We start from the raw sequence: 21,846 nt of genomic DNA, 5'->3' as shown, positions 1-21,846 counted from the left end.
TGAATTTGCATTCGAAAGCGCTATTATTGACCTCGTTCGCTTACTAAACATCTTTAAAACTCCTCAAAACACACGGTACCAAATATAAATATATAATAAATAACAGAAAATGATAATACTACCGAAAGAATGATTCAAATTGCCAAGCAAACTGTGAAACAACAACTGTCAAACGTAACAAGCCGCGGCGTCATGTAACCATAAAGCACAGAATGAACCATAGATAACACAGAAAACAGCGTTAATTAAAGTTAACTCTGTTTTCCGTGACAATATTTAAAAATATTTGTTTTGTTATACAGAGACAACTTGAGTTATCTCTAAATGCGTGTTAATTTATTTAAAATATGACTCGTCTCTGTATGACAACGGCTAATAACTCGAAAACTAATTTTTTGAGCGGACTCATCTCTCTTTTCCGTGTAGAGAAAAAAATTACGATTCTTCTGGCATATTTAACTCCATATCGCAATTTTACTGACTCATCTCCCTTTTCCATAACACCACAGAAATAATCTCAGAGTGGAAGATACTACCAGTATCGCCCTGGTGTAAGACCACCATTCAGAATTGAAACGTTGCTCCAAATGGCTTTAGCCGTGTTTAGTGACTAGATCTGAATAGCCAGGTACTTCCCCACCTTCCTCTTTCCCTTCCCCACTTACCTTCAGCCTCACAACATCCCCCAATTGGGGATGCCATAGTCTCACTGGCTCCAGACGGGAGCAGTTGGGACTCTTGTGAGGTATTCACTATAAAAAAATAATAATAATAAGTAATGTACATAAAATTAACAGATTGGATTATTCACTCACCTCGCTAGACGAAAATTCCTCCAAATCTGTCAAAAAGCAAGACCTAAGAGACATATTTTTTACATAACCAACCAAAGATCAAATATAAAGACTCAAGGAAGCCGAGCACAAAAATGTTTTTATTACCATCGAGAACATCATCAATATCCTCCATGCCTTCTGTCACCCGGATTGTTACGTTTCCACTGTCTGTTGTGATCTTCTTCTTCGAATCCCTGGCTATACAAGAATACGTCCCAGCATCCATCGGTCGTACGGATTTGATTCTCAGCCTGAAAATGTAATATATCGTCAAAAATGATCACATGAAATGGTCAATGGAGAGGTAGATATAGTTGACCCTATTAGAGATTCTTCTTCATCGACAAACGCATTCCATAATTTACTATTCTCCTCACACGTTTTGCATGAAAATTAAAAAGAAAGAAAATATTAGAATATCGAATGTTTCCAATCAAATACCCGTCGAATTAGATGAAAGTAAAATTTTCTAAGGCTCATGGAAGGAACAAAAGTAAAATATATTTTCTTACCAAACTCTTTGCACCTTAACGCGATTCTTTCCTGATGACTCTTTCAACTCGGTGCCATGCTTGAACCATTTTATCGTTGTGGTTTTATTGTAGGCCGCGTTGCATTTAAGCTTAATTCTTTCCCCTTCGAATACTTCTTCAGTGTTGTTATGAGAGTCTGAAATAAATAAAGGAAAAAAAATAGATACCAAAACATTAGAAAGAGAAAAAATCGATAGTCGGAAATCTTAAAAACACGCCAGGTAAAGCCATACTATATACGTAATATGTAACAGAAATAGTGGTTATTCCGGAGCTCTCAGGGGCAGGAACATATGTACCCACCCACTACCCAGTACCTACACAGTTCGTATGAGATCTGCGATGTGATGTCGGTCTCAACGCGTCGCAAGCTTTCGTTATGACGCTATTAAAATTTCATCACATTAATTACATTTTTATAAGTGAGACGAAAATGTGTCAGGATTTATTTGACGACGAGTAAAATTTACAGAGTTGTTATGTTAATGAAAATGGCATTGCATCTTAGAGACACGCTTGGTCTAAATCGGAGGACATTTCGATACAATGTTTAGTTAATTTTAATTAATAACAGATATTCAGTGAAATTTAAAAATTATTATGAATTGGTGACTTTTGCTGGTGAATTGAGGATTTTTACATTTACACCATGAGCAAAACGAACTAGAGCGTTGTTTCCAGGTTCCATATTGTTTTAATCCGAAGGCCGAGTACTAAAGCAAGTAAATTGTACAAGATTATGTCTAAAAAACAATGACCACACCAGATCACGATTCGATTGGATATTGAAACGCACCGGAAAGTAAGACTAAATGAAACATGTGTCTGAATAATATTTTCGAGTATACAATATCTGGTATCCGAGGAAGTGGCGTACCTACAAAATGTATATCAGAAATAGACTACTACACACATTCGCTGATATTCATTCTCTGGACAAAGAATCCACAAATACCGCCTACAATATCCCGGTTGCAGAAATAAATTCACTTCAGTTTTGATGGATTCATATTAGTTCTCTGTCTTACCGATGTAATATCAGATCTTTTCTTGAAATCCTGGGTTCGATTCCCAGTTGCGACCGCGACCTTTTTATTTTGTGTGTGTTGTTCTGTTTCATGTTTCGTTTAGATTTTTATCTTAATGATTAATATTACATTGATGGGTATATTTTTCCTCTATGGGTATATCTAACTTTACCTCTATCCTCTAACTTTAAAAATTTATTCCGATAAATTGTGTTTGCCAAACGGGAAAAGTTGTTTGGCTTACCGGAATCTCTGTCTACCCCCGCCGAGAAATGTCCTGATGTTTATTCTATATTATCTGAGTCACAACCTGAATCAATCACATTTGTTTCAAAAGTGAGATAAAATCCTCAAGGACCGAATCTAAGTCCAATTTTACCGGAAAAATATTTTGTGGCAGGTTTATGATAAATTAGTGAATCTTTTGCATATTCTATAAAGAAACCTTACTATAAAGAAAAAGTTATTGTTTCTAACCAACTAACGACTAAAAGGGTTTTAGATCTACGTGCTGCTGTAAACAGTAAACATGTCAGGGGGATCTGCGCTTCACTTTCTAATGGTATTTGTAAATAATTCTCCAGAAGCCTAAATGGATTCTACATAGCCCAACGCTCTAGTTCTAGTAACTAAAAATAGGGTGAGTAATCATAATAATATTAATGATCCCACGAAATGTTTGATTCCAGAGGATAGAATGTATTGTGCACACAGCTATAGGAATTAATAGACGAGAAGATAATGGCGAGGGGTAAAATCAACTGTTGAAGAACGAAGGGAGTAAGGCTGACTGTGATTCGTCAATAAATCAATCTGACAGTAAATAGGCATGTCGCATTATAATATCACCATTTACTTCTTAAAAGTAAAATCTGCTTTTGAATGAATAGACATTTTTACATGGGAGCGCAAATTACTCGCCACGTTATGAACAAATTTGCGAAGTCCAAATTCAGCAAAAAAATTCGGTTCTATTTTCAGAGTCGAATATTTCGTTTAAGTATTTAGTTAAGACACTTTTATAAATGTTCATAATTTACTTCCCAGCAACCAACCAGCTTTGTGTTTCGCGTCCAGACGTTTCTCGGTGTGATAGTATATGTTTCTAAAACTGATCTATATTATACGATGTGAATATGCTTAAAATAAAGTAAAATAATGCTTATATATGGAATGTGCGACAATTGGGTTTATTCTCTTTTTCACATCTATTTTTACAAGTTTTCATAGTACAAGTCAACATTTTGCCGTGTTATTTCGTAAAATGAACCGATGATGCCTCGACCATAGTTCGCACAAAAATGATGACGTCACGTTTTCAAATTTCACTTGAGGCCATACGCGAGCACAGCCGGCTCCAATGGAACCGGTATGGGTAGTGGGGATAATACGCTTTTAATCACTTAGGGCAGGTCTACTAATATTCATATGTCTATGATTGTGCATCATAAATTGGTCATATTGTTGTAGTTTTATTCCTACTGCATTTACTTATTAACCATAAAATAATATCATCCTATTCCAAAAATGCTGCGAAATTTTGCCTACTTACAGTTGAATATTTCGGTACGAAGGTTAAAACATCCTATCCTATTTGTCAATTTTCTTTAGTGAAAGCAGTAATCTCCAGCTACCGGTTGTATATTCGAGAAATCTAAAATTTCTGAAATACCTAATAATATTACTGTTTTTTATGAGTTTAAATCTGAAGATGTTCTCAAAATACGTAAGTAGCTCAAAGTGGAGAAAGTATTTTAGTATTCTCTTCTATCGGAGGTTGGCTATCACAGTATTGAAACATTTACTTTGCTGACTGCACCAATGGTCGATACGTCAATGACTGCTCCTTACCGAAACTGCAAACATATCACCCACATGACTTTCGAAGCTATAAGGTCATGATCCTCCACAACGTATTTCAATATCGACATTTTGTATTTGTCGCCCCTCGAGGTGTTTTCTTCTTTTCATATTCCGTTGGTAAAGAATAAAATTTTTTGGCCATTCGATGAAAAGAGCCTCAATATTAGTCACCTGAACTGTTTAGAGTATTTTGAGAATGTGCCTCTCTATCCATATAGTTAAGCTTCCGTCTGCAGTAATAGCTGGTTAATTTAATAACATTTGCTGTTTACAAGTTGGTAGCTTCCCGTAAAACCTATTCTGGGGCGAATTCTTGAATGAGTCATCTCATAGAATAATGAGTGAACATCTTACTAACTATATTCGTAACAAAAAAAAACATGTGTGATAATTGTCATGTGTAAACTTAATGATTCATTAATAAAAGCTGTACGTTACTATTTTCAGAATGAGATTGACAAAAAAATAGTCTGGCAAGCTAAATTCCTGGAGAAAAAATAACTGAAGAATGTCACACGGATGGTATTAAATAGTTGGAATTGAGAGTTTTTTTCAAACAATTTTTTTGTTTATTCTCATTTGTTATAATTCTGTTATTTTGTATGGAATCTGACTGATCCGTTGATGATTGTTTGGCTGACTACTAAAAACTCTAGATCTCAGCGCACAATAATCATTGACTATAGACAAGAATATGAGTATGAGAAGTTCTGCTTCAACGATTGACCATTAGTCCTTTTTCTTTGTTTAGGGGATGATATCATAAATAATAATGTTTAGCTCTCTGGCTGTTTGTTTACTCAAAAATCTATTTTTAAAAACCAAGTAAGGGGTAAATTACGGCGTATGCAAGTCAATTTTGTTTGATTAATTTGTGATATTTCACAATTTACTCATATAAACTAATTTATAAAATATTCACGGCACGTTTCAAAGTGAAGTATCTTCCCAGTATCGCCCTGGTGTAATACCGCCATTCAGAATTGAAACGTCATTTGGCCGTGTTTGGTGACTATAACTGAATTACCAGGTACTTCCCCACCTTGTTACCTCACAACATGCCTCAATTGGAGATGCCATTATCTCACTGGCTCCAGATGCTACAGTCTCACTGGTTCAAGACGGTTGGGAGCAGTTAGGAGTCTTCCACATAAAAAAGAGTGTTCTGTACCTTCTCGTGGTAGGTAATAATAACTTTTTAGTTTTAGGAAAAGCACGGTGAGCAGTTGTTTATGTCATGTGTTAGGTACATTGCATATTGCCTACGACTGTACAGTGCCAACTAAAAAATGATCAATCTTTTTTGAAAATTCCAACTGCAACTACGACTCGGTTTCATTGATTAGTAGGTGCGATATTTCATACGCGTAAAATTGTACTAAAGAATATGTAATCCGACGGTTGACGATAATCCTTGTTGGAAATCCTGACGCTTCGCCATTCCGGCCGCCACGTGGGAAGCACGTGTGTCTAATCCCAGTCCCACGGAAACTGGCGTTTTACGAGGATAATCACACTAATGTCTGATGTCTGATGTCTGCGCCTGATGCCTTTCACGACTTGGCTACTCACTACGATGAGCTGAACACAGTGAACACTGAACCGTGAGCTATAATACCAGGATACTTTTTACATGTAGGTACTAGCTAAATCTACCAACGACATTGCGAATAATAAATTCCATCACTTCTATAATCTACTTTCATTAGGGAACCTAACCACCATATTATTTTTTAGAAAAATAAGAGAATCATTAACGTAAATATTAGGTATTCGAATACAGAAGCAGACTTACTTTTAATATAATACTAAAATTTGAGTATAAAACACTGAATAATAATATTGCTTAGCAAATAGTTCGGATGTGATACTATATATTTTTGTAACAATTATATTACAAGCAATAATTATTAGCCTGAAACACTCATCCACATTGAAAAATCTCATGATAAAAGATACATGACGCCAACGGGACTTGAACCCGTGTCCTTTCGATTTCCGGTCGACAGCTCTTACCACTGGGCTATGGCGGCTTATCTCTTATCCGCGAAATAATTCAATATATACTAGTGTTTCATTCAACAATTACTGCTTGTTATATTTTTTCACCTGAAAACAACCAACTTTATTTTATATGAGAAAGGCATTGTAAGTGCTAACTCTCTCACTAGATGGCGTCGAGACAAATTGTCTACATTTTTTGGTGAAGATACTAGAATTTGTCAAATATTAATTATTATTTTTTTGGTAAACTAATGTTTAATACAAGATTTTTTATATTATCGTTAGAGGAATGTTTTGCAAATATTTACATATTTAAGGTAATTAGTTCTCTCTTTACTAAGTAAAAATGATGGATTGTAAAATAAAATATTGAAATTATCATAATTGCACGATTTATGTTGGAACACAAAATTGTCGAAAGTCTAAATAACTATCACGCCGTTTCTCACAGGGGTATGCACTTTTCTTGGCACATACTCCTTGCCATATTCACTTTCATAAATCATCTCATATATACTCTTCTATTATTCTGACTCTTGACACGGCCCGACTTAAGTATCTGATTCACTTGGTCGTGCCATGTCTTTCTCGGGCGTCCCCGACTTCTGATAGTATTAAATTATAAATCTTATCCAAGAAAACGCATTTTTTTTAAGTTTTATTTTTCATTATATGAACACAATAAATAGGGCGGTAAATTTTATGGTTTATGTAGTCAATGGTTAATAATACTGATTTTTTTGTATATTTGTACGATGGCTTTTTTGGTGATTTTTTCACAAAAACGGCGCTATACAAATTATTCAAATATCATCATTATTATTATGAGGGACTATTCAAAAATTTCAGATGTTACGGTTTCAATTTTTGTGACCAAATACTTTATATTGTGGAATCAAGATGACTATTCTGAAAAATATGTACTTAATTGTTATTGGATCTTTTTTTCAAAAGCTTTAAATTAAAATGGAATTTTACAAATTAAGCTGGATAACAATAAATAAAGTTATTGAATATACTGATGTTTATTTGTACATTGCTATTATTAGTACAAAGCGAAGGCAGAAGTGTTAAGAATGGTAGATGCATGCTGCATTGACTTGCACCTTTTTTTATATTAATTATAATGTTAAAAAATTACTTTATTTGAAAGATTAATGACGAAATATAAATAAATATAAAAGAGATGTAATTTATTTTTGTTAGTCCTAATAACTATGGGATCCTGTGCTGGGAGTGTCAAGGATTTAGATAAGTTTTCAGAACTTCTATGGTACAACTTCATGGTTTGAGTAAGATTTTTTTTGAAGATATGTATCGTATGGCAGATAATAAAATACGTATTTAGACCAGTAAAAACAAACACATTTCGTAATATTTATGGTTTACACAGGGTACAATCTATTCATCATCTAAAAATGGACTGTTCTAGAAGGTTTGCCTTACATGAAATCATTTCATGTCTAAAATTTTGTTCATAATATACAATGCAATCTAATATTGTAATAAACGCTACCACAGGCCAAAGCTGGCAGTTCAGATACATTTACCATAACAGTGTTGTTATTACAGATGATGCATGTCGGTTCTGGGCCTGCTACTCCCATGGTGTTGTATTACCGTAACAGACCGTGTTTTCAGTGCATTTGTTACTTTACTACTCATAGGTTTATTATTATAAATACTAGCGCAGACCCGTGAAAAATCATGTAGTTATATAAAATTTCAAATTAAAAGTAGAAAACAAAACATAATTTTTTTAATAAAAATCATTGTCACCGATGAGAATTAAACCCCGATTAACTGCTTAGAAGGCAATTAAGCTGACCATTACACCAGTAAGAACGGCAGAATAAATTCACTGTAGGTATCCCTGCATTCCCGTTTGTAACCGGATTACCAATAACTCTAAGAGATTCAATAAATTAGCAATACTAATCTTTCTCTGTGTAAGAACTTGCCTATTTTCGCGTGGCTATTTTTTGAAAGATCACCTAAATTCGTCATATTAATTTACACCTTGCTGTGAAGTTAAATTTGTGCAAAAAATTGTGTTCATAATAGAAAAAATAAAAGATTATAATCTGAATGCCTACTTACTAAGGGCGCACTGTAAAATTAACTAAAGGTTTGTGGAACTTCGATAACGAGGATTATAAGAGTTTTACTTTTAAACTTGGAAGCAGGTACTAGAAAATAAATAAAAAAATACAGTGTGTGGCAAGCCTACGCACGACGGAAGTGAAACTTTTAGTATTCTTCTCTCTCTCTCTTTTCATTTCATATTATTATTATTCAGAATGCTGTACATTATAGTTTTAAAAAGTTATTATAATTTATTTATAGGCGTGTTGTTAACAAATTAACGTTTAACTAGATTCCTAATATTGACATATTTATAAGTAGCATGTGATAAAAAAAAATTAAAAGTTATCAAAATATGGGGTCGAACCCGGGTCCTGCATAACGAGTGTCGAACGCTCTGCCTCTAGACAGCGAGGAGAGGTATCTCGCGCGACGAGAACCGCGTATACAACGTGTACTCCTCAATTGACTTGTCCCGCGTAAATTTTCGTTTTCAAACACAGCAAATGAATAATATCACATAACGTCTCGTTAACGCTTTATATAGGGTCGAATCGAAGATATATCGGCAGTGTGAAGTCATATCTGTCGTTTTTCAAAATATTTCCGTATATTTGTCCGTTTTGGAAAAGATCTATCGTGTTTTAACAGTCTCATACCCGTATGGAGTCTGAATTTGAAAAACATTTCTAAATTTTGAAAAACTCACTTACGGCTGTGTTTTTTACTAAAAAAAACTTGTCACGCACGTCTGCGAGGGTAATTAGTCGCGTTATCGGCCTTGATTAGTAAGGGCCCGTTCCCACTTCCGTTTTCAAATCGGAGGCGGGTCCCGTTTTCAAAACGGACGGCCAATGGCCCTGTTCACACTACCGTTTTAAAAACGGACCATACTCTACGAAAAAAAATAATTGTCGATTCACCAAAAACATGTTATTTGCTCATTATTCAGTAATGGTGCGCAATGGACGACGATGAAGCTCTTGTTGTCATGTGGTACTTATTAAATAGAAGGAAAAAAGTGAAAAGAAAATTTTGAGTACACCCAATCATAGCCGAATGATTTTCTGTAGGAATTTTCCAAGTGTTAATTGGTGAGTTAAGAAGTGATGAACTAAAGTTCTTTAATTATTTTAGAATAATAATGAATGGATTATTTATATAGCGCCGTTTTCACCATGAAAAATCACCTCAAGGGCGCTTAATGGCTTAAGAGAATGTCTATCACTTCCTTTAACCATCTACTGGAATGAGTTTCAGAGAGCTTAACATATCAAAATACAAAATTGAGAAAGTGCATTTGTCCTGAAGAAAGGCTATCGATATTTTAAAGTAAGAAAACAATAAACACTCAAATATTTTTTATTATGTGTTTATTTAACTAATACGCTCTTCCGTGCATCTCATTAAAGCTTTAAAATTTAAAAAAAAGTAAACTTAAATAAAATAACATAAAAATTTTGATGTACAAAAGTTGTGTACACCAAGTGTTTTGTTTTTATTTAGTTAAAGATAAAATATTACCATACTCTTTCTTCGACCAGTGGTATTAAATTTTCGGGATTTATTTCCTTATCCATTATTGTAGTTTTGATTTATTTACTTAACAAAATAACCAAATACAAGCACGCAGTGTGCCTGCTTCCTTGCGACAGGGAGCGGGCGGGGAGGGGTCGGGGTTTGGCGGGGACTCTGCCGGAACGACTGGACGGCAAGTGTGAACAGCTCCATACAACACTATGAGCGAGCGTGTGCCGACACGATTTGAAAACGGACGCGCTGCGTAGGCGAGCCATCCGACAAAAAATGTCGGATCCGTTTTCAAATCGTGTCGGACAAGTGTGAACAGCTCCATACATCCACTACAGCCACTAGGGCATCCGATTTTAAAACGGGACCCGCCCCCGATTTGAAAACGGAAGTGGGAACGGGCCCTAAGTTTAATGATAAATAAAAATAATTAATCAAAATACCGAGCTACTCCACCGGATCGATTCGTAAGCTATATTTTAACCAAAATATCAAATAGTCAAAATATCTAAAAGTCGCAGCACGAGAGCATTTTATTACTTCTCCTCGTATTAAAAAAATCACAAAAAGAAAAAAAAATTAGTTAAAGCGGGGATCGAACCTCGGTTCTTCACGACGACAGTCGGGCGCTCTGCCTCTAGACCGCGAAGCTGAATATGGAGAGCGACCTAAACTAGGTATATAATATTAGTTAGGCTCCTATAGCGAAATGATCACGGTTTTTCGTGACGGTCATGAGTCGGTTTTACTCCGGTCCTCGAAAATGCATAACGCGCGTAAAGAAGTTTCACTTCAATAGTATCAGTAAACATATAATGACAACCAAATAATCCTAAGGTGGGCCCTGTTATTAGTTACCCCAAAGAAACCATGTGAGAAAGATGTCATCGTAAGCGTGTGTTTGTCTCATTATTAGACAGTATTTCATCTCACGGCAATCTGACTTTTCAAATAACATCTTTAAAGATTCATATGCCGTAGATTCTCGCTGGATGTTGGTAGCTAGATGCTCACCAAGGCGCTTTTAGAAATGTCTCACATTCCAATCTGTCATAACAGCGGAAGTAAATTACACCGCGATATCCGCAGACGCATACCTATCAGCTTCTTCTTCAAAATTTCTGGCTTTCGAAAGTGCATCACCGCAGAATTAATCATGAATGTTCAAAAATGTAGGTTTATATTCATTGATTTATAAATAAATAGATTCTACATTCCTTGCAATATCAGTGTGAAATGTTGTTCCCGTGCGGGTAGTAGGAATTAGGAAGGAGGGTGTGACGGCTGTCGCCCGAATCCTTCTGACCGCGAACGAACGGTATGAACGAGCCAGAGGTGACTGACGGCCGCGCGCCTTCGCCAAATGCTCCTCAAACATAATATTACGTTACATGATTTGTAAAGCGCCGTTTTTGTGCAAAATCGCCTCAAGGGCGCTAAAGGATATTATAATTGTAGGAGTTGTGAAGCCAAAATTATTTACCCAAAAAATATTTGCATCATGATCCTTTCAAAAACGAATATTAAAAATTTTAGAGACGACCAGAAATTTACATTTCGAATGAACACCGTTATCAAACTTGAAAAATGACGACATCTGCCAAAAAATTAACAAAAGAAATACACATTGAAAATACAGAAATAATAACATGATTTTGGTACCTAATTGAAGTGAAACTTCTTTACGCGCGTTATGCATTTTCGAGGGCCGGAGTAAAACCGACTCATGACCGTCACGAAAAACGGGGATCATTTCGCTACAGGAGCCTAGCTAATATTATATACCTAGTTTAGGTCACTCTCCAAACTCAGCTTCGCGGTCTGGAGGCAGAGCGCCCGATTGTCGTCGTGAAGAAGCGAGGTTCGATCCCCGCTATAACTATTTTTTTTTTCTTTTTGTGATTTTTTTAATACGAGGAAAAGTGATAAAATGCTCTCGTGCTGTGACTTTGTCAGGCATACATGTAAGAAAATATCAAAATTTTAAAATTATTTTTTTAAAAATTACATAAATTTGTTAATTTTAACCGATAGTCTCCCGAAATGTCTAAATCCATTTAGTGAGACTCTAGACCGGCAGATGTTCACTCGAGTAATTGGCTAGAATTAACGGTCGGTACCTATATGATATTTTTGTCGAACTATAGCTTACAAATCGAGCCGGTAGAGTCGCTCGGTATTTTGATTAATTATTTTTATTTTGATCATTAAAATTACTAATCAAGGCCGATAACGCGACTAATTATTCTCGCAGACGTGCGTGACAAGTTTTTTTAGTAAAAAACACATCCATTTTTAATTAATATACGGACAAATATACGGAAATATTTTTAAAAACGACAGATATGACTTCACACTGCCGATATATTTTCTATTCGACCCTATATAAAGCGTTAACGAGACGTTAATGTTATGTGATATTATTCATTTGCCGTGTTTGAAAACGAAAATTTACACGTTAAAAGTCCATATTGTGAAACGAGGTTAAATTCAAATTTCCAAATTGGTCAAATGAACAAATTTCATCCCAGTGCTTATCACTTCATAAAAAGGCTTTACTAATAAACGTGTTTTAAATTTTGCACAACTGATTTAAAATTAAAAAGTTATAATTATATTATTAAGGGGATATGAATCAAAAATAACAATATTGATTTGCAAGACCCCACTAGTGAACGACTAGTCTGTGATTTTAGTAATCTGTAAAGCCGTCCTTGTGCCAATGCCACTTATAAATCACATCAGCACACCATGTCGGACATTATAAAGTATAAATATAAATAATTCTGATTGAATATGGTGACGTGACGTCTTCATACATTGGCCGTTAGCCGCAGCATGAATCTTACTATGGTCCTCACATTGTCACCTCTCGTTCAGTTACATTTATAAAGTGTGAGAAGGAGGGAGAGGTTGCAATAGGCCTTTCAGCGGTGCGCTGGTGGCCGCACTTGAATAAATACATAACAATTAAAGATTATAAACAAATCGAATCGTAAACAAGCGCTGACAGCAATAAAATTGACTTGTATCGAGACATCAATGTCAACTCAGCGGTGAGAAAGAAATTTTATTTTGAAAATATTAATAAACCGTTAATGATATAATGATGCTTGTATTTGGCGGTTTGGTGCCGTGTTATACCAAAATTACCTCCAAAGTCATAAGGTTTGTAAGTAGGCACTAGAGTAGTAGGTAGTAGATACCTACTTACTACCTACTACTTTACCTACTATACCTACTTACTAACCTACTTTAATTATAAACCATCAATATTTTAAGTAAAAAATGTTATTTCTAATTAGTAATTTTATAATTTGTCCGAATAAACGTCATTATATCCAAGACAATCCATTTTAAAACTTTCTTCAGGTCGGTAGGTCGGTACCGTAATATTGATTTGACAGCTCATGGTTGGAACCACGATCATGCGAACTCTGACGGGATGTGAAGGTATTATCCAACACGGCCACCATCTTGAACCGGAACCGGAACGTAACAAATTTACTAACTAATGAAATTTAAAATGGTTGAGTTAAAACTCAAAGTCCAGTGAATTGAAATTATTTTCTTAATTTTAATTTTTTGGCGATTAATTTCGATTTTGTATTATTTCACCCCGGCATCGAATAATAAAAATAAAAATAATGTTGTCATTGAGTATTTTTTTACTTCACTTGAATTATATTTTTTTATTATATACAAACCTATTGTTGCCTAAATTATGTTATTAAATATTTAAATAATATAATTTAACCTGTACCAACTGGGATCAATGAGTAATTTTGCATGACAAAAAAAGCGAAATTTAATGAATGGTTTTAAAATGAGAGTAGATTGCCCAGACATAGTTCCAAATCGTTAAATACATCATAATGTTCAAATTCACACACAACTGTAAGGCATTTAGAATGACAACACCACAAATCTTAAAAATACATTGCCAGACATGATCATTTCGCCATGCACGGGTTCCGGAATAAGCAAAATCATAATTATGTTGAATCTTCATTTCCGTTGAAGATTTGCCAAATAACTTCAGATGTTTCTTCGTGTTACCGCAGCGTTTCAAAATTGAGTTAAAAACGAAATTCCCAACGGATTATTTTCAAAACACCCGCTTGTCATTACCGACCCAAAATATACCCAAGGCATGCCCAATGCCATGTGTTCTTGGTTTTCAAATCCGAATTTGTCCACCCAACTGTCCTTTTCAATTTTAAAAATCAAGTTAAATTATGGAACCCAAGCTTTTGTTTCAAGATTTTTTTCGAAGGTTTTTTTTTCTTTCTTTCTTTCTTGGATCGATCGTCTTCGACCTTAAGCCATATGTGACAAAATGTTATTTATGACTTTGAGACTCAGATTTCTATACATCGTTATTTAAAAATAATAAAACAAGAGTTGATTCGTCTTATTCTGTGGGAATATTTTTGCAAGGACACAAATTTTTGTGTGCTGTTATTTTTATGCGGACTCTGAATGTCAAGGTTACATTTGTTTAATTAATTTTGAATGCAGTTGTCAGAGAATTCTTTAAATAATGTGTTATAACAAGGAACTATACAATAGTATTTTGATCTTTTAATTAAACAAAGCGTCCCTTAATGACTCTCCAAGAGGTTATGCATAGACAATGGAACTCTACATCTCAGTAATGGCGGTAACCGGGCAATTCAGGACAGTGACAATTTAACAGAAATTTGAAAAGTGATGAATAAAACTAAGTTATATAGGTTATGTTAGGTTAGGTGTCATCACTTAAATGACTTTATATTACTTTTCAAAGTGTGTTGAATTGCAAATGTCCTGAGTTGTCACGGAACCGTCATGGCAGAAAAGAGAAAGGGACGCTTAGATGATTTGGACAGATGAACGAAGACACGTGTCTAAGGAGAATATATATGTGGCGACGTGAATGATAGAAGAAGTCGGGGACGCCTGAGAAAGACATGACAAGTTAATCAAATACTTGAGACTGGCCAGATCAAGAGCCTGAATAACAGAACGGTATGTATGAGACTAGTATCCATACTCTTTGTATGAGACGATCTATGAACGTGAATGAACCAAGATCCACATGTTTGGCGGTTCATTATCTTTGTGTTCCTCTGCAGTGAAACGACGTGATGGTTAGTTAATTAATCCACAGTATAAAAGCCACGTAATGCTGATGCTGTGCTTATTTAAATTCTTACAACGGGTTTAAAATTGTGGGACAAAATGTAAACTGAGACTAATAAACTAACTAACCATCACGCTGTTTCCCCGCAGGGGTAGGCAGAGAGGACGGACCGCCAAACAACTCGGTCTCGGCACACACTTCTTGCCTCATTCACATTCATACATCGTCTCATACATACTCTTCTATTATTCTGACTCTTGACATGGCCCGACTCGAGTATCTGATTCACTTGATCGTGCCATGTCTTCCTCGGGCGTCCCCGACTTCTGCTACCATTCGCATTTGCGTCATATATCCTCCTTACACTCCTATCTTCGCTCATTCGCTCTACATGCCCAAACCATCTAAGCGTCCCTTTCTTAATCTTACTCATTACGCTTACATCAGCCTTGCACTCTTTTTAGGATCTCCACATTCCTCACACGATCAAACATGTTTTTACCACACATACGCCTCAGGGATCTCATTTCAACAGCATTTAAACTACTTTCATCCTTTCTTTGCCAGTTCCATGCCTCACTTCCATATATCAAGGTAGGTACCAGCACTCCGTTGTGGACTGCTAACTTCGCTTCTTTGGACAATTTTTTGTTAGCGCCAACTGCGTTCAGTCCTCCATTAACGGAATTACCTGCATTTACCCTTCTTTCAATATCTCTGTCAGCCTTCCTATCTCTCGTAAACATACTTCCTAAATACACAAACTTATCCACCTGCTCCAAGTATTCCTCATTCACTATTATATTGCACACTGTTTTCGTACTTTCAAACACCAAATTCGCTTTTCGATTACTAAGTGTAAATTTACGGGCTTCGCCGCTATCGCTAGGAAAATTATATGTGTTGTACTATGAAAACACAAGTTTGTGAGTGCTAAGTCAGTCGTGCGACAAGCACGCGTCTGTCCGACCAAACAATTGAAAAGATTCGGTGGTGGGATCTGAAGTGTGGGTTTCTCCTGACCTCAACAACAGTTCGGACGTACACGTACTCTGGCCATGCAGGTAATACCAATTACTATCTACTTGATATGTCTAGATAAAATATTAACGTATATTATTGCTTGCTAAAAACATAGCACCGCGTGCAGAATAAGCTATTTCAAGAGTTGTAATTTGCAACCTATCACGTATGAATGTTTCTTTACCTCCACGATGCTTCTGGTAGGTAGTTTCATGTAATTAATTGTAGGTATTATTAGGGTTGCCATTTTTAATGATATATCATCAATCCAGTAATGACATAGGTATATAGCATTGAATACAAAAGAAAACTAGAAGTAAGTTCAATACAAATTTGAATGGAAACAAATATGCCTAAGCTATTGTTTCTAGATTGTTTCTCTATTGGTTCGTCTCTCTTACACCATCAAAATTTAATTTTGTAATCACAGTGAAACATAGTTTTGAATGGATATTTAGGCTTACAAGATATTTCCTACAATCAAACTGATTGCTCAGTAGGTATTGTAAGATTTATGTGAAATAATATATATATATTTAAAAGAATGAATAAAAATACTTTTACAAGGACTTAATTAGGCTTACATTTGGATCACGAAACACGCCCATAAGGCACTTCTTGCGTTAATCTTTATTCTATGGTATACCGCAATCTTCGCGAGTAACTTCATGATTTTAATATATGATTTTTTATTAATTGCTTTCTTTGTACAGCGTCTATAAGGTGATATATCACAAAATGAAAGCCTAAAAATACACAAAAGTATCATTATTCTTAGCAGAAATACCTACGTATGAACGTCCATAGTTCAATGTCATCAAGGGCAAATAATATTCTTGCATAGAATCCATTAGCTGCAGTCTTCATTCAGACTACCTCCATTGTTATTGCTTAGTCAGTTTGACAAGATTTAATAAACATCAATTGGCTTAATGCGAGTCAATAGTAATTTAATTTAAATCAACGGTCAATTGAAATAATGCAGCCCAAAACGATTATGCATCTGTTGTTTATTTTTATGTTTTAATGAGGGGATTTAAAAGACAATGATGGTAGTTTGCAGGCGGATCTGTTTATTGCTTGCCACTAGTTGAGTTTCTATCGCAAAGTAAGCAAAAATGTAATCTGCTAACAGTAGGTAGGTACTAGACTAATTTACTTTCTTTAATCATCACTTGGGCCATAAAAAGGTTTAAATCTGTTCGATAATTTGAAATAATTTGACAGTTATTCCTAGCTTGATACTTCAAAATGCTAATTATTCGAACTTATATAGGTACACAGAGAAAATGACTATTGCTTATTTATTAATATCTCTTCACATTATTGGTAGTTTCGGTTAAAAACTGGATTGCAGGCCTTACGAAGTAATTAACAGGTTTTCTGATAAACTTTTCGTAAATTACGGATATAATATCTGTGATGTATAGTAATAAGTGGAGTATTTAAGCGATAGATGGCGCTAGACATAAAGCTTACTCCAGAGTCCGTCAGGTGTCGCTAGAGTGTAACAGATGGCTGTGAGGTTATAGTGACAGAGAACAAGGTTCTCGAACCAGAGAATTATCAGCCCTCGGGTAATGAATAGTGTAGCTAAATACAGACCTATTATTTATAACGTGAATAAACACAATTATAAGTAGAACCTTTTACTTTTTACAAAGAGTTCCCAACACCAAAATCTGCATAGTAATAAATATATATAACAGATATAGCATTACAATGAAAACTAGCACTTAATGATAATCATTTTTAAATTTCATATTAATGACTGTATGCACATACGGTCATACTTGATATGTATATATATTATACTTTGATTTATTTTACGATTTCAAATTACTATTATTAAAATTCGATATTAATTACAGCGTTTGTATTTTGCCATTAGGTACTTATAATTTTTTTTCCATATACAACAGACATTATTTTACTTTTTTTTTTAAATCTACCATTAAAATACATATATATATTATTTTTTTTACATACCTTAAGAGTAAATCATTTTCAAAATTAGTTTTCAGTCTTACTGGTTTGCAACAAACATGAATGATTGTGTGCATATACGAATTTACAATGTACATACTTACTTTATATTTGAAACTTTGAGTTATTTAGAATATCAGGTGTTATTATTTGGATTCGATGTTAATCTTAGTATTAGCATTTGATTTTTTTTCTGTATACAGGGTGTATCGGCACTAACCCGACAAACTTTAACCAGCTATTCCTTAGCACATTTGGAGTAAAAAATGTTATGGGCACTTTGCTGTCCGGTAGCATTTTTTTTTCAATTAAAAACAAAAAAAAATAAAATTTCCACACTACATCACTGTCATTGGCATTGCGTTTCGTGTTAAACAGCTGTTATAAGCAAGTATGTCAAAAAGCGTCTTCGCTCTTTCGCACACACTAAATAATAATAGTTAAAAATGAGACGAATGGTGCCGTGCTATTTCGTTGACTGTAAACGTGCGCCAATATAGGTACACACGTGCATTATTCAACGGAATTCGAATAAAATATTTGCCAGATGGGTTTTCAAACTTTGTCAAAGGATAAAACAGTGGTGACATGTGGTGAAAATATGAATAATAAAATTTTTATTAAAAAAAAACGTTACCGGACAGCAAAGTGCACATAAGATTTTTTACTCCAAATATGCTAAGGAATAGCTGGTTAAAGTTTGTCGGGTACGTGCCGATACACCCTGTATAGTTATGCTATTATTCATGTATTATGTTACACTTACACAAATAAATTATCAATTTCCTCTGTAAAAGCCTGATAGGGCGTTAATGAATAATAAAAAAATACAGTGTGTGGCAAGCCTACGCACAACGGAAGTGAAACTTTTAGTATTCTTCTCTCTCTCTTTTCATTTCATATTATTATTATTCAGAATGCTGTACATTATAGTTTTAAAAAGCATAAATTTATTTATAGGCGTGTTGTTAACAAATGAACGTTTAGCTAGATTCCTAATATTGACATATTTATAAGTAGCATGTGATAAAAAAAAAAAAAAGTTATAAAAATATGGGATTCGAACCCGGGTCCTGCATAACGAGTGTCGAACGCTCTGCCTCTAGACCGCGAGGAGAGGTATCTCGCGCGATGAGAACCGCGTATACAACGTGTACTCCTCAATTGACTTGTCCCGCGTAAATTTTCGTTTTCAAACACGGCAAATGAATAATATCACATAACGTCTCGTTAACGCTTTATATAGGGTCGAATCGAAGATATATCGGCATTGTGAAGTCATATCTGTTGTTTTTCAAAATATTTCCGTATATTTGTCCGTTTTGGAAAAGATCTATCGTGTTTTAACAGTCTCATACCCGTATGGAGTCTGAATTTGAAAAACATTTCTAAATTTTGAAAAACTCACTTACGGCTGTGTTTTTTACTAAAAAAAACTTGTCACGCACGTCTGCGAGGGTAATTAGTCGCGTTATCGACCTTGATTAGTAATTTTAATGATTCAAAATAAATCAAAATACCGAGCGACTGTACCGGCTCGATTTGTAAGCTATATTTCGACCAAAATATCATACAGGTACCGACCGTTACTTTTAGCCAATTACTCGAGTGAACACCTGCCGGTCTAGAGTCCCACTAAATGGATTTATACATTTCGGGAGACTCTCGGTTAAAATTAGCAAATTTATGTAATTTTTTACTACATTATTACAAATCATGTAGATATCTTCTTATATGTATGCCTGACAAAGTCGCAGCACGAGAGCATTTTATCACTTTTCCTCGTATTAAAAAAATCACAAAAAGAAAAAAAAAATAGTTAAGGCGGGGATCGAACCTCGGTTCTTCACGACGACAGTCGGGCGCTCTGCCTCTAGACCGCGAAGCTGAGTTTGGAGAGTGACCTAAACTAGGTATATAATATTAGCTAGGCTCCTATAGCGAAATGATCACGGTTTTTCGTGACGGTCATGAGTCGGTTTTACTCCGGTCCTCGAAAATGCGTAACGCGCGTAAAGAAGTTTCACTTCAATAAATAAATAATTTGATGTTTTATTAGTAATAGCTGTTAATTTATCGTGAGGGTAAAAATCGATTTCTCTCCGTGTAGCATCTGGACTGCGCTTTGGTCCCTTCAACCCATAACAATAATTGGGGTGATCATTTTTTTCTGTAGTCTCCTGCATTGATTGAATATATATTTTTCGTTCATCGGTAAACAAGCAGCTTTGTAGTGCATACGGGTATAAATAATGCATGACCAAGAAGTAAGAATCAAGAACACAAGTCTCCACTTCATTCTGCCTAAATTGCTAATGGCTGGTCGTTAGGGGAGCATGTAAAGAAATCTGTTCGCCAGCTCAATTTGTATCAATCAGCCAAAACACGAGTTTAGTCGGTCTAGTATGCGAGGAGCGATTGTGACATTAACAATCAGCTTGTGGCGAGTTGGGCTCTTTTGTCCCCGTGGTGGTTACAGGGGTGAACTAGCTATTTACTAATGGAAAATGCCCTTTCGTTAAATAATTAAGTATCAACGGTTTCCTGGAAAATAGTTTTCATTTAAGTAAAAATTAAAATTATATTTTAATGATTTGAATAGTGCCGTTTTTGCGAAAAATCAACTCGAGGGCGCTGTACAAATATATAGTCAAAATAATTAGTCAAAAAAATCATACAGTTTCGATTAGAAATTTTGATAAAAATCTCACACTTAACTTATGCCCTTTTGCCTTTCCGGCGTTGATATAGATCCCTGAGGCGTATGTATGTAAAACCATGTATGAAATTATGAGGATTGTGGAGATCCAGCAAAGATTGCTGAAATTTTGCACAATTGACCTTGAAAATAAGAGGAAGGTTACTGTTTACATAAAATTACGATAAGCCCGGGAAACGGATAATTTTATGTCATAAAGGAAATTGACGATGTTTTCTTTTGAACGGCAAATATTTTATAAATTCTTTCGGTTTGTGTTAAAAAGAAATAATTTTCCTGTAGCGTAGAACATTTTATTTCCAACTAGCCAATTTTATTATAAAGTTTGCCCCTGTACCCTGTTTCGGTAGTTTATGCGTTTATTGGCGTAACAATGGCTCGAAGGATCATCAATTCGGTTGCAAAATCAACACTTCAATTTGGCCGCATTGCCGAAAGTAACCACTAACTACCAACTGCTACTAAGTACGCACTGAGGCCACTTCAGACTTTAGGCTGACGTTGAACGACACCTCGAACCCAACTTATGCAATTTATATTCACGTAAGTAGGTAATGTAGGTAGGTAAGCTTCTGTTTGTGTGTTAATGGAATGGGATTGATTTAAATTCAATTCAAGTACGTTATATTGCCAAAAGAAATCGTAGAGTTATCTGATTTGTATTAAATCCTTATGTAAACATTACATTGGCTGTTTAATTGTATAATTGAAAAAAGTATTTATTGTTATTAAGTTTAATTTGTAGAACTCCATTTTATTTTTTTATTTTTTATATATACAATAATATTATTATTGGGTTTATAAAAACAGTTTATTTTTAAACAAGTTCTGCTGTGTAATTATTATTACGCGTGACAGCTGTTTCGCCCTCTGAAGGCATTATCAAACTGTACAGTTTGATAATGTTTAAATAACTTACAGTTAAATAACTTACAGTTTGATAATGCCTTCAGAGGGCGAAACAGCTGTCACGCGTAATAATAATTACACAGCAGAACTTGTTTAAAAATAAACTGTTTTTATAAACCCAATAATAATATTATTGTATATATAAAAAAAAAAAAAAAAAAAAAAAAAAAAAAAAAAAAAAAAAAAAAAAAAAAAAAATTGAAAA

The 21,846-nt window shown here is 34.7% G+C and overlaps 1 protein-coding gene across 4 annotated transcripts in view; it reads right to left on the bottom strand.

Moving 5' to 3' along the window:
* The window catches only part of LOC149417272 (fibroblast growth factor receptor homolog 1-like), a 279,900-nt gene that overhangs the window by 19,819 nt on the left and 238,235 nt on the right, over window positions 1–21,846 (bottom strand). For all 4 annotated transcript variants that reach the window (XM_089640181.1, XM_089640180.1, XM_089640179.1 and 1 more), the window contains 2 exons: window positions 1,349–1,505; window positions 942–1,087 (listed from right to left, as the gene is read on the bottom strand). In XM_089640181.1, the coding sequence (XP_089496307.1) occupies window positions 942–1,087; window positions 1,349–1,505 (303 nt within the window). The remainder of the gene's footprint in view (window positions 1–941; window positions 1,088–1,348; window positions 1,506–21,846) is intronic.

This window comes from Hesperophylax consimilis, chromosome 15 (assembly GCF_061612785.1).
Source record: "Hesperophylax consimilis isolate HC1 chromosome 15, BYU_Hcon_1.0, whole genome shotgun sequence".
Taxonomy (NCBI): Eukaryota; Metazoa; Arthropoda; class Insecta; order Trichoptera; family Limnephilidae; genus Hesperophylax; species Hesperophylax consimilis.
This window is presented reverse-complemented; position numbering and strand designations above follow the sequence as displayed.